The sequence below is a fragment of the Hyaena hyaena genome, unplaced genomic scaffold (genome assembly GCF_003009895.1).
Source record: "Hyaena hyaena isolate Hyena2069 unplaced genomic scaffold, ASM300989v1 scaffold_35, whole genome shotgun sequence".
NCBI lineage: Eukaryota > Metazoa > Chordata > Mammalia > Carnivora > Hyaenidae > Hyaena > Hyaena hyaena.
This window is the reverse complement of record NW_024080667.1, coordinates 2,424,036-2,437,568: the sequence shown is the minus strand read 5'-3', so window position 1 is coordinate 2,437,568 and position 13,533 is coordinate 2,424,036. Positions and strand designations below refer to the sequence as shown.

The 13,533-nt window shown below is 45.4% G+C and overlaps 1 protein-coding gene across 1 annotated transcript in view; it reads left to right on the top strand.

Moving 5' to 3' along the window:
• FBXO42 (F-box protein 42) overlaps window positions 1-13,533 on the top strand; it is an 89,633-nt gene extending 76,100 nt beyond the window's left edge. The window contains exons 5-10 of the mRNA XM_039229029.1: window positions 3,466-3,619; window positions 4,802-4,912; window positions 6,347-6,443; window positions 6,930-6,986; window positions 7,658-7,774; window positions 8,690-13,533. Of these exons, the coding sequence (XP_039084960.1) occupies window positions 3,466-3,619; window positions 4,802-4,912; window positions 6,347-6,443; window positions 6,930-6,986; window positions 7,658-7,774; window positions 8,690-9,805 (1,652 nt within the window). The 3' untranslated portion in view covers window positions 9,806-13,533. The remainder of the gene's footprint in view (window positions 1-3,465; window positions 3,620-4,801; window positions 4,913-6,346; window positions 6,444-6,929; window positions 6,987-7,657; window positions 7,775-8,689) is intronic.

Below are 13,533 nucleotides of genomic sequence, written 5' to 3'. Positions count from 1 at the left end.
GCCACATAATTTTTTTGATGATTGTTTCACATATTTTTTTAATGATTATTTTTGAGAGCATGCGAGCAGGGGAGGTACGGGGGGTGGGGGACAGAAGAGCCAAAGGTGGCTCTGTGCTGACAGCAGAGAGCCTGATACAGAACTCAAATTCACAAATCATTAGATCATGACCTGAGCCACCCAGGTGCCCCAAGAGCCATGCGATTTTTAATTATCACGTATTATTTTTTATATGGATATTTCTTGGTCTACTTTAACACTTCAAATGAGCATCCTTGTATCTATTTCTTTTTTCATTTTGCCCAGCTATCATTAGATTAATCCTTAGAAGTAGAATTATTGATGGAAAGCATATGCACTTAAAATTTTTTTATATAAATTTGATACAAATGTTCAACTAAAAGTTCTGTTTGGGGACGCCTGGGTGGCACAGTCAGTTGAGCATCCGACTCGATTTCAGCTCAGGTCATGATCCCAGGGTTGTGGGATCGAGCCCTGTGTTGTGCTCCTCACTGAGCACAGTGCCTGCTTGAGACTCTCTCTCCCTCTGTCCCTCTCCCCTGCTTTCTCTCTCAAAAAATAAAAATAATTTCTGTTTGCTTGTTTCTTTGTTTTTTAATTTAATTAATTTATGTTTTAAAGTAAGCTCTAGGCCAGCATGGGACTTCATCTCACAAGCCTGAGATCAGCAGTCACATGCTCCACCAACTGAGCCGGCCAGACACTCCTGACTGTTACCATGTTTCGCTGTTGTGGGAACCTTGGTCTTGCTGCTTCATTTTATTTTTTTTAAGCTTTTATTGAACTTCCGGTTAGTTAACATACAGTGTGTGTAGTATTAGTTTTAGGTCTATAATATAGTGACGTTAATATATTATATTAATATAGTTAATATAATATAGTGACGCAACGTTTCCATAGGTTCTGCTTCCCCCAAGTGTACTCCTTACTCCCCCCCGCTCGCCTGTTTATCCGACGTCCCCACCCCCCTCCCTGGTAGCCATCCATGTGTCCTCTATAGTTAGGAGTCTTTTTATTATTTCTCTCTCTTTTTTTTCCTTTTGCTCATTTGTTTGTTTGGTCTTTTTTTTTTTTCTTGTTTATTACCTTTTTTTTTTTAAATTCAGGTTAGTTAACATACAGTGTAGTATCAGTGATTCGTCCCTTCCATACAGTACCCAGTGCTCTTCCCAACAAGTCCCCTCCTTAATATCCATCTCCCGTTCACCCCACCACCCACTTCTTCTCCAGCAACCCTCAGTTCTCTGTATTTAAAACTCTCTTAAGGTTTGCGTCTCTATCTGTTTTTACCTTATTTTTCCTTCCCTTCCTGTGTGTTCATTTGTTGTGTTTCTTAAATTCCACATATGAGTGAAATCATGTGATATTTGTCTTTCTCTGACTTATTTCGCTTAGCAAATAATACATTCTGGTTCCATCCGCGTTGTTGCAAATGGCAAGATTTCATTCTTTTTGATCGCCAAGTACTATTCCATTGCATATATATACCCTATTTTATTTGTCATTCTCTTACTTGTTTTGCTTAGCATAATACTCTCTAGCTCCATCCATTTCAGTGCAAATGGTGCTGCTTCATTTTTATATGCTTGATTTTAAAAGCTAGGAGTTCCAGTATTTCAAATCTAAATCCAAATTTTAGTCTGGTACGTTTTTAAGCTTTTTCCAACTTTTTCATAGTATTTATGAGTTCCAAGGTAAGGGCAAGAACTTGAAGCTTTGTTTGATATTTCACAAATTAAATAATTTTGGGATAATACTAGCATTTTAACCAGACCACGGTATTAGTTATGTTTTCTAGCTGGTCTAGGAGGCTTCCTCCTGGGAAGGCAAAGAGTTTTCACCAGAAATCACAAGACTCTGAAGGACAGTAGCCACCTTAGTCATGGTGCCTGTGGGGTATGAGGGTAGCAAGAGCGAACTCCTGCAATACCATTATGTCAGTCAGTGCTACTGACTGCCGGAGACTCGTTTCTAGAGAAGAGACTCATTTCTGTGGTCAGATCCTGTCCAGGTTGGTGTATGTTCTATTAGAAAAGTATTAGGAGCTGATGCCCCAGAGTACTTTCAGATGCCCACTGCGTGTTCTGAGAATTGTACCTTCTCGTTAATCACGCTAAGTTACTCTTAAGTTGGATCCCAGGAAGACCATCACTGATCCCACTTTTTCAACCTTGAGACTTTGTCATCGACACCTCCCCAAAACCCTTTGCTGAAGGGGAAGGCACCTCCGTCTACCCAAGTGGGAGCACCTCAGCTGCCGTCAGGTTAACACACTTGGGATTCCTTCTGCTGATGAGTTTTTGTTCTTTAAATGGATCTGCAGCTTTAACAATTTATTTTTCTTGAATATTAGTATTTACGGACTCCCGGGTACATATGTGCATATTTACGTATGCATTGAGACAAATTTCTTTGGTCTTACGCTAACTAAAGGTGGCCTGCAGAGTAAGAGATGGGGACAGGTAGCAATTGTTACATAAAAGACAGAAAGGGCTCGGAAGAATCATCCTCCTGTGTGAAACTTGTTGTCCCTAAGGTTTTCTAGCCTAAGCCACATTTCTGTTGTTACAAAATGTGGTCAGCATAGCTCACAGATCCAGCCGGGAGGGCCTTCGTAGCCACTCTTCGTACACGGCCTGCAGCTTCATTGGAATGTCTTCATTCTGAGCCTGAAACTCGGCCCCCATTTGTGCTAGTGAAGCCCACAGTTAGAGGCCTAGAGGTCACTGTGCTAACAGATGAGAACTGTGTGCCTCCCCTTTTACCTGTGTTTGGTAACAGGAATTATTTTAAGTTGCATCCGGGAACTAGCCTGTATATACTTCTAGATCTGTTATTTTCTTTCCTTTGTGATGTCTCTTAAGCTTTCTAAAGAGATGGGCAGGAGAGTCCACATTTACTGAGCACGTACTATGTGCCAGGCAGTGTGTACTATGTGCCAGGCAGTGTGTGCTATGTGCTTCAAATGTATTATTTTATACTCAGAACAGCCTTATGAGACAGGTACTCTCATCCCTAATTTCAGGTAAGCAAACTAACTTTCCTCTAACTCCAGTTTCTCTGTTTTTATTATAAAAGATGTATAAATTGATAGTCGGTGAGACTGTAATAGTTAATGTGTGGCAACAGATGGTAGCTACACTTGCGTTGAACTTAGCATAACGTATAAACTTGTGGAATCACTGTGTTGTAACATTGTGTGTCAACTATACTATGTAAATACATATAATACGTATGTATGTGTATGTACAATATATAAAAATGTATAAATTGGTGATGCTTTTCTGTCACACCTGCAAACTAGTTTTGTCTCTGCCTTTCCCTTATGTTTTGTATTATTGGTTCCCCTTTTGTGACTCCTCCAGGGAAAGCTGGATATATAGACAGCCTGCCTGTGGCTTGTGAGGCCCTGAATCCTCACCACGATGTTATTGACTTTCCTAGGGTCCTATCCTTCCCCTAAAGCTGGAGCAACTCTGGTCGTGTACAAGGATCTGCTGGTGCTGTTCGGTGGCTGGACGCGGCCAAGCCCTTATCCCCTGCACCAACCAGAGAGATTCTTTGATGAAATACACACTTACTCACCCTCTAAAAACTGGTAAGCCACAAAGATAAGATTCTTTCAATCTGAAATAAAAGGTTTTAAATAAATGGATTCCTGGGGCACCTGGATGGCTTTGTCAGTTAAGCATCCGACTCTTGATTTCAGCTCAGGTCATGATTTTGCCATCCTGAGATCGAGCCCTTCATTGGCGTCCGCTCTGGGTTCCTCACTGGCCATGGAGCCTACTTAGGATTCTCTTTCTCCTTCTCCCTCTGCCCCTTCCTTGCTTGTACTCGCTTGCTTGCTCTCAAAATAAATTTATACACACACACACACACACACACACACACACACACATAAAGTAATTAAATGAATGGATTCCTTATCTTTTTTGTGACCAGGAATCTCTTTGAGAATTTGGTAGAAGCTATGGACTCTTTGCCAGGAAAAAAATTTACATATGCATAGATTTTCCTGACAGTTTCAGAGAGTTTACAGGACCCCCTTAAAACCTAAAGCTAAGGGGTGCCTGGCTGCCTCAATCAGTAGAGCACACAACTCTTGATCTCCAAGTTGTGAGTTCAAGCTGGTAGAGCTTGGGTGTAGAGCTTAAATTTTAAAAAGTTTTTTTTTTTAAGTTCAGAGAAAAGGTTAAAGAAAACAATTGAAAGAAAAAAAACCCAAAAAACTAAAGCTATGAGGCTCTACTCCCAAGAGAAAAAGTGGAAGAGATTTATTCCTCTTCCAAGAAAAATGAACGTGCCTGTTGGGGAATAGGGGTCTCTTCAGTTTTGGCTGCTTATTCTCCAGATGTGCTGTGGGTTCAGGTGATTCACTGTTCCCTTCTGTGTCCCCAGGACTGACTCCTGACTCTTTTTCCTTTGTTCTTGTAATGAACTACTTAGCACAGGGCACTTGGTAGGACCATAGTACATAGAAGGTGGTGCTGCTTTAGCCCACGAGGCTGTAGCAGCAAAGAGCCCTGATGGCTTCCCTGGTCATCATCTCTACCTCCAAGCCACACACACTGAGGACTTGAAAGTGAATATGGCTTTAGCAGGTTTGTTGGAAAGGCTCAAATACCTCTGCCATCCTCCATTTATTTTCCTAACAGTATCTTTACTGCAGGTGATTGAATTGTGATTTCAAGTGGATACTGACTTAACTGTTTCCACCTTAATCACAAAGGACCAGGTGGTGCTGACTTCTTGGCTTCCTTTTGTCTTTTTATATTAGGTGGAACTGCATTGTGACAACCCATGGGCCACCTCCCATGGCTGGCCATTCCTCCTGTGTGATAGATGATAAAATGATTGTCTTTGGTGGCTCCTTAGGATCCCGGCAAATGTAAGTATATATGGTTTGCTGCCTATCAACCTGAAGGTAAATACTCCTGGGAAATAACAGGTCAGAAGAGTGAACTAGTCAGGTTAGTATTCCTGAGCATGGTTCTAACTAATCCAACCAATCATTGCTTCCTGGCATTCTAGTTTTTGATCCCCTAATCATAGAGCAAGACATTGAAAACCTTCCTTCATAAAATCAGAGCTGTGTAGAATCTTTTTATTTGGTATGTGGTTCATTCAGTGCGATCAAATTCTGATATAGCCTCCACCTTGTCTGTTTCTACCTGTGCTTGCAGAAGGCTACTTTCCAAGAAGCACAGAGTGCCTTTACCTGCTCTCCTTTATGACCCAGTCTGTGCCCTTTTGGGCTTTAGAGGAGAGAGCTAGATTGACAAGACAGGTGAAAATGGTTCATTCTCCAGATGGGATGGGTTGGGGGAGGGAGTAGGAGCAAGAAAGCTGTCAGATCTGATAACACCCACACTGTCCTCGTCATCTCAGGCCACAACTACCAGCTCAGGCCAGAGTCCAGAGCCAGAGCCATCTGTCTGAATCCCTCTTCATCTGATTGGGTGATAGCTGCAGTAGTGGTCATTTTCCCTGTGCTCTGAAAGGGAGGTTGGTGAGCTGTCAGCAGTAAAACCATTCCAGACCCACCCCTGTTCCCTGGCAGGCAGGGTGCTCCACATCTTCCTATTTAAAACAGTTGAGAGACTGCCCTTCAGATGAAAGAGTTTAGGCTCTATGGTATTAGAGTTCTTATTCCTACGTTCCTCTATGTGAATAAATAACCTTAGCGAGGTGACCATAAAATAGAGCCTGCCTTCCAGGAGTTTGTCCTGGCTATACTGGTCTCCTGGGGGTTGGAGACGCCAATTTGTCCTTGATAAAACTCAAATCTCAGTAGCCATGATGAGAGTAATTTTTGTAGTCAGAATTGATCAATCTTTATCTCCTGGACAATGATAAAGCTACCTTTTTCTCTTCCTTGTGGTTTTTGCTTTTGAAAGACTGTATCTTGATGAGTAGCTATTTCCAATTAAACTTCCAACTAAAGTTCGTTCTTACATTAGGTACTAGTATGTGGCTGTAGGCTTGACTCAAAAGAGAACTTACGGGTCAGTGGGAAGAGCAAAGGTTTGAAGTTCTTGAGATGGGTTCCAGGAAAAGAAGGGGAAGGAAAATATAGTTTAAGATGCTATGAGCATGGCACTTTGCTAGGCATCTTTATAAATGTGACTTCAAGGGGCGCCTGGCTGATTCAGTTGGTAGAGCATGCAGCTCTTGATCTCAGGGTTGTATGTTCAACCCCCACGTTCAGCATGGAGCCTACTTAAAATAATAGCAAATAAAATATAAATGTAACTTCATTTATATCAGCTCTGGGGTCCCTGGTGGCTCCCAACTGCTTCATCCTCCTGTCCTTATCTTACAGGAGCAACGATGTCTGGGTCCTTGACCTCGAGCAGTGGGCGTGGTCCAAGCCGAACATCTCCGGCCCCAGTCCTCATCCTCGAGGTGGCCAATCTCAGGTGCTCAGGAATTAAAATAACTATTCAGCAAACACTGTAGCATCTTCCAGTTAGGATGGGAAAGGGAGGAGGGAGTCAGGTAAGATGCCAACATGCATAAGCCAAAGAGACTTTGTCGTTCTTTTTTGCTGGTACTTATTTTTCAACTTCTAATGGGTTGTATTAATTGTTAGTGGCTTTATGTTATGCCTCTCCCCAAAGCACTTACTTTGCTGTTTCGTTTCTCAAGAGAACCCTGCATTTTATGTGGTTGGTACGCTCATGTCAGTGTTTGATCAACAAAGAATGTATCCATTCTTGGATGAATCATCAGTAATTTGTTCACAAGGGTTAGAATTGACATGGTTTTGGGAGACTGGAGAGCTGATGGAGACTAGACTACTCTCATTTGGGATCTGGGTGGGTTGTTTTCATATACCACTGATGCATAGGAGGCCAGGTGCCTGTGTCTTTATAGTTTTATTTTAAATGTCTTCCTCTCCCCAGATTGTCATAGATGATGCAACTATCTTAATCCTTGGAGGGTGTGGTGGTCCCAATGCTGTGAGTATTGCTGGTGTGGCATTCCAATGCACATGTTGCTAACTGTTCAAAACCTATTCCTCTGTGTCATCGTGTAAGCGTGTCTATGACCATTTCTACATCATTTGTATTTAGAGAATACCTTTTTCACTCTGGGTATATGACCTTCCCATTTTCTGGCTGAGCTCTGCCTTTTTTTTTTTTTTTTTGGAAGGGGGCAATCTTTTAATCAGAGATGTTCATCTCTTAAGTATTCATATCTATATTCTTCCGACTCCTGCTTCCTCTTTAGGCTGTAATGCTGCTGTCATTTTTTCAAGGAGGAGTGGGACAGAAAAACAGTTTGCATGGAATTCATTTAAGAATGCAGATTCAGAAAGTTGTGGATATGTATTATCTACCCCGCCTACACATGCATACTACCACAGGCAGAATTCAGAACCACTTAAAATTCATTCATAGATCACAAGCCCAGTTTCATATTCCAGCCAGTGGTAGTATAAGAATAAATGAAAGCATGAATGAATGACTAACCAAAAATTTTGCTTTTCTTTCTGAAGAGCCCACACACTCTCTAGAGCAAACAGCATTGCTTTGGGATTCCAGCTGTGTGTGTGTGTGTGTGTGTGTGTGTGTGTGTGTGTGTTTACATATACCACACCTGAGCCCTGTTGTTGGTCTTTCTCTTGCAGCTCTTCAAGGATGCATGGTTGTTGCACATGCACTCAGGTCCCTGGGCCTGGCAGCCTCTCAAGGTAGAAAATGAAGACCACGGGGCTCCAGAACTATGGTGCCATCCAGCTTGCCGGGTGAGCAGGGCACCGCCAGGCCCCCGAAAGGGGCAGTCCTAACTATGCGGCCAAATTAGTTTGTCACATTTCCAAACATATTTGTGTGGAAATGAAAAGCACCTTGACGTCATAAAAGAAGTGGACGTTAACCATAACTCCTTGGACATTGCTCATATACGAACCTCTAGATGGGAAACCTGTGTAGGCCCCACTGATCCTCCTTTTTTTTCTTTTTTTTAATTTTAAAGTTTATTTATTTATGTAATCTCAGCACCCAACATGGGGCTCGAACTCACAACCTCAAGGTCAAGAATCACACGTTCTCCCGACTGAGCTAGCCAGGCGCTCCCCCGACCCCATATACTCCGCTGATCCTTTTAGTACCAGCTTTAATCATCTCTTTGTTAGTGAGCCTTTCTTCAGGGCCCCCAAACCAAAACTGATTCCTCTCTCCACCCCTCCCCTGTCCTGTACACACAACTCTACTGGTAGCACCTGTCACGCTCCAGCAAAAATTACTCCCATGTCTATCTCCCTTGCTAGCCTAGAAGGCAGACTACATTATTTTCATCTCTGTATCTCAGGTACCTACAAAATGCCTGGCCTGCCCAGGTGCTCATGATAAAAATGTTAGATATTTGAGGCATCTCGGTGGCTCAGTCGGTTAAGCGTCCAACTTTGGCTCAGGTCATGATCTCGCAGTTCGTGGGTTCAAGCCCCGTGTCGGGCTCTGTGCTAACAGCTAGTTCAGAGCCTGGAGCCTGCTTCAGATTCTGTATCTCCCTCTCTCTCTGACCCTCCCCTGCTGATGCTGTGTTTGTCTCTCTCTCTCAGAAATAAATAAAAACATTAAAAAAAATTTTTTTTAATTTAAAAAAATGTTCAGTGTTTAAATGAACGATCAGAACTGAGCACAGGTCTTTTGTCTTCCAGGTAGGGCAATGTGTGGTGGTCTTCAGCCAGGCTCCTAGTGGGAGAGCCCCACTCAGCCCGAGTTTGAACTCTCGCCCGTCACCTATCAGTGCCACTCCTCCGGCCCTGGTTCCTGAAACCCGGGAGTACCGCTCTCAGTCTCCAGTAAGGAGTATGGATGAAGCTCCTTGTGTTAATGGCCGCTGGGGGACACTGAGGCCCAGAGCTCAAAGGCAGACCCCCTCAAGTTCCCGGGAAGGGAGCCTTTCCCCAGCCAGAGGAGATGGCTCCCCCATCCTCAATGGTGGGAATTTGTCTCCAGGAACAGCAGCTATTGGTGGCTCTTCCTTGGACAGCCCTGTGCAGGCCCTGTCTCCTAGCACTCCATCTACCACTGAAGGATACGACCTCAAAATGGGACTCTCTTTGGCCCCCCGGCGAGGGTCACTACCAGATCAGAAAGATCTGAGGTTAGGATCAATAGATCTGAATTGGGATCTGAAGCCCACCTCGAGTAGCAATCCTGTGGATGGTGTGGACAACAGGACAGTTGGAGGAAGCCTGAGACACCCTCCTGAACAGACGAATGGTGTGCATACCCCGCCACACGTGGCCAGTGCCCTCACGGGAGCTGTCTCCCCAGGTGCCCTGCGTCGGAGCCTGGAAGCCATCAAAGCAATGTCATCCAAAGGCCCCTCAGCCTCCGCAGCACTAAGTCCTCCTCTGGGGTCTTCTCCAGGTTCCCCTGGGAGCCAGAACCTGAGCAGTGCAGAAACAGTGCCCGTCCCCCGGCCAGGGCCTGCCCAAGGGGATGGGCATTCCTTACCTCCCATTGCCCGCCGCCTGGGCCACCACCCTCCGCAGTCCTTAAATGTTGGCAAACCTTTGTACCAGAGTATGAACTGCAAGCCCATGCAGATGTACGTGCTGGACATTAAAGACACCAAGGAGAAGGGGCGGGTCAAATGGAAAGTATTTAATAGCAGTTCTGTGGTCGGACCTCCTGAAACCAGCCTGCACACAGTGGTACAAGGCCGGGGCGAACTCATCATATTTGGAGGACTCATGGACAAGAAACAGAATGTGAAGTACTATCCAAAAACAAACGCCTTGTACTTTGTGCGAGCAAAGAGATAATATGTTCTAAACCCCCTTCCCTTTCTGTGGCTTTTAATTTTCCAGTGTGCAAGCATTTGGACTGAGAATTGGGAAAACTAAGGACAGAATTACCCCATAAGCCAACCCCCAGTGCCCAGCCTCTCTCACTGCAGGCTGGGGTCAAACCTCCATTACGAAAAAAATTATATATAAATATATAAATATATATTATATAGCCAACTCTGTTTACAGAGAGGGAGAGGTCTCCGCCCTGGCTCAGATCAGATTGCTGCTGTGTTTTAGCAGAGGCTCGGCTGCCTTTTTCCTACGTTGTTGGTAACTAGACCAAGAATTTAGGGAACAGACTAATGTCAGAACTTACCTAAGGCAACTGAAGAGCCCCCATAAGTCCCTCTGTGGCCGCCTTGGAGTTAGAGAAAGCAAGAGCGTGTGTAAGGTGCGCAGGTGGGGGCTCCAGACCCACGAGCTCCAGGAGCTGGCAGGGTGAGGGGAGCCTGTAGACAGCTGCTCCTCCCTTCCCTTGAAAACCACAGCGGACCTGAATGGTAATGCCCTCTGCCTGGCCCCGTTCTGCCCTTGTGACTGAGGAAGGTTACCCAGCCGGGAATTCTGTTCCGCGTGTGTGTGCCAGGATCACCGTGAGACGATGTTTATGCAGACACACCTGTCCACCTAGTGTCCACTAGTCCTTTGCCTGCTCCCTCTGTGTCTCAGAAAAAAACGTTTTGGTGTCTGATGTTAGAATTTTCTGACAATCGTATTTGATTGCAAGTTGCCAAAAACCACATTTGTTCCCTTAAAACTTGGTCCTCAGAGGCTGCCTTTTCCTTTTTTTTTTTTTTTTTTTTGGGCATATGTGGATTTTTTTTTTTTTTAAAGCCCTAAAAGCCTTCTCATTTTCTGTTCCTTTTACAAAGTTAAGGTGCCCCTTTCTCTGGCATCAATTAGGAGGCTGGTAGGGAATTCCAAGATGTCAGCATCATAAGAAATCCTCAAAGCATCAAAAAATACTGTTTTTTCCTGTTGGGCTTCTTTTTACTCCCAAAACACATTGGGCCCACCCGTTCATGTTCATACACTTGGAAATTCATCCTGGAAGGAAATCCTAGTAGCAGTTCCTTCTAGAAATGATGTTTGCCCTTGTGGTGACATGCATTCTTCTGCCTGGCTGTTGAGTAGTGATTGGGTTGGCATCGTGTGCTTAGCTTCTCTGGTGCAAGGCTGGCTTCAGAAGCAGCCCCTCCTTGGTGATGTGGTGTTCATGTGTGACCCAAATAAGGTTTGGGTTTTTATTTCATGCCATTTCTGAGATCAAGTGCAACCAACTAGAGCACTTCTTCAGTTGACACAGGAAGTTTCAAGTTCCCAATCTTATTGGAGGTTACCGATCTCTAAACCACGGGCTGGACAGTGGAGGTGTTAGAATAAAGTCAAGTGTCACCACTTAAATGTGGATTTTTGGTGATTTTTCATCAGTGGAAAGAGGATTTTTACTTTGTCTTTAGAATTTGAGTTTCAGAACAGTGCATTTCCGATCTTTCACACTCCCTTTTTTCTTGTTGGCGTTTCCCAAGCACAGGCCTGCTGCTGCTGGCCCTGGGTCCTGGCTCTCCGCCAGTGCTTCGCAGCCTATCTGATAAGTGTGTTTTCTCCTATTACATCATGTTGAATTCTTTCCCCCAGCCCTTAGCTTTTACAGTGTGGCCTTGGTGGGAAAGCCCCCGTGGTGCCAAGCCCAGGAAGGGGCCAGCTCACAGGGAGAGGTCTGTGTTCCAGAAATCGTTCCGCGTGCTCCTCTAGACGAGGAAGCTCCTGGGCCTGCATGCCGTGGCGGCCCCCTGCCCACAGCTCAGCACGTAGCTTTCTAGACACCTTGCCAGCTCTCGGGCTGTTGCCAGTCCTTCTCTGGCAAAGACCGTTAGATCGTGTGGGGCCCTTATTCACAAGAGGAAGCTAGCCTGTGAGATTAGATATGACATTATTGCTATTGCTGAACCTTGTTTACGACCTTGCACTTGTGCATGGGCAGTGTCTCCAAACCCAGTTCCTATTTAAATATAAAGTATTTGGAAGCCTGAAAGTTCAGATTCTCAACTTTGTGATCATTCCCTTTGTCTCGTGGCCTCCCTAAGCCAGCTGTTAGCTTGTGAAGTCCCTCCGTTTTTCCCAAGTGGGGAGGCAGAGCAGGCAACGACACTCCTGGACGGCAACCGGCTCTTCGGCGCTCCTCAGTGACCAGTGTTACCTGCACCACCCCGAACCAGACTGTTAACAGCTGCGTAAGACAAGTCTGCCTCCTCCGCACCCGGTGGTGGTGGTCTCGGTGGCTCCCGGGCGCCGTGTGCAGATACCCAAGGAGAGCGACGACGCAGTCCAGATCATTGTGTCCTCGGGCCCTTGTAGAGCCTCGTGGGCAGAGCTCCAGGCGCCTCGGCTGCGGGCAGCGCTCTCACGGCACCGGGGGTGCGTCCGTCAGGTCACATTTAACCACAGCTCTGGCTTTGATATGACGCCAGTTTTGTCTTAAAATTCACTGAGAAAAAGCAGACAATTTCTTAAGCCTTCAGGGCCACATAAATTAGCAAATATTTATCAGTATTTATTTAAAACATTTTGTTTCTACTTGAAGCTTTAACCCCTTCCGTTCCTGCAAGTGTGCCTTTGAGAGCCCCGTGCCCTGTCCGCCTCATCGGCCATCCAGTTGAGACTCTCGCAAGAGTCACCGTGTCTCCTGCCCTCTCAGACAGAGCTTCCGTTTTCTCACTTCGCAGGCTGGGCAGCAGAGAGGGTTCTGTGTTTTTGTTCACATTTCTCCTAATGCGCATGGTGGGCTGCACAAACACCGCGCCCCCCCCCCCCCAACTTCTATATTTTAGGAGCACAAATTAGGAGTCAAAACAAGCTTAAATTCAGTTGGAATCGTGGGCTCACTCTCCTCCCAGCCTTCTACGGATTGATCTGATTTTAATGTGAGTTCTGTGCCAAGAGCTAAACATGAGCCATCCTAGGAACTGTGTTGGAACTCTCTAGAGAAAAGAAGAGGCGGACGAAAGAAAACCAACTTGAGAAGTCTTGACTTTGGAGAACCGAAAGCCACCAGCTGATGGAGAACAGAGGGATACTTCCTGTCCTCTCACTTTATCTTTCTGTGTTTCCTCCTGCTTTGCTTCTTTCCTTCCCCTTAAAAGTGATGTTCCTGGTGGGTTTGTCTGTCTGTCCTTGTCCTCGTGGTGACCCTGGCATGGTGATGTGCTCTGCTTTGCGGTGTCTGTGCTCTCTGACCAGTGCACACGTCAGTGGGGAGGATCTGAATACTCCCAGGGGCAAGGAAGCCGAACTTTGAGGCCTGCGTCCCGTGCAGCCTCCCCGTGAAGTGCAGAAGGCATGTTCTGCACGTCACCAGTACGTGGCTCCCTCTCACTGTGTTCATTGTCAAATGAGAGCAGCCCCTAGGTGTTAACTCCACCCCTGCTCTCTTTCCTCGCTCTGCTCCCTCCCCACCAACCAGGGTTCATGTCAGCGCACACCCATCGTGCCCTGGCGAAGCTGGTGCTGTGAGTGACGTTTCCCTACAACTCCGGGGTCCCAGGTGGCTTCCCCTGAGATGGTCATCTTAGGCACATAACAGTGTAGGAACGAAAAGTGGACTTCACTAATATTTAAATCTCTGTCGATTTCATTTTTTTTGTTAAGGTTTTCCCTGATGACTTTTTAGCAATTTAACAAATAAAACAAAATGGACAGAA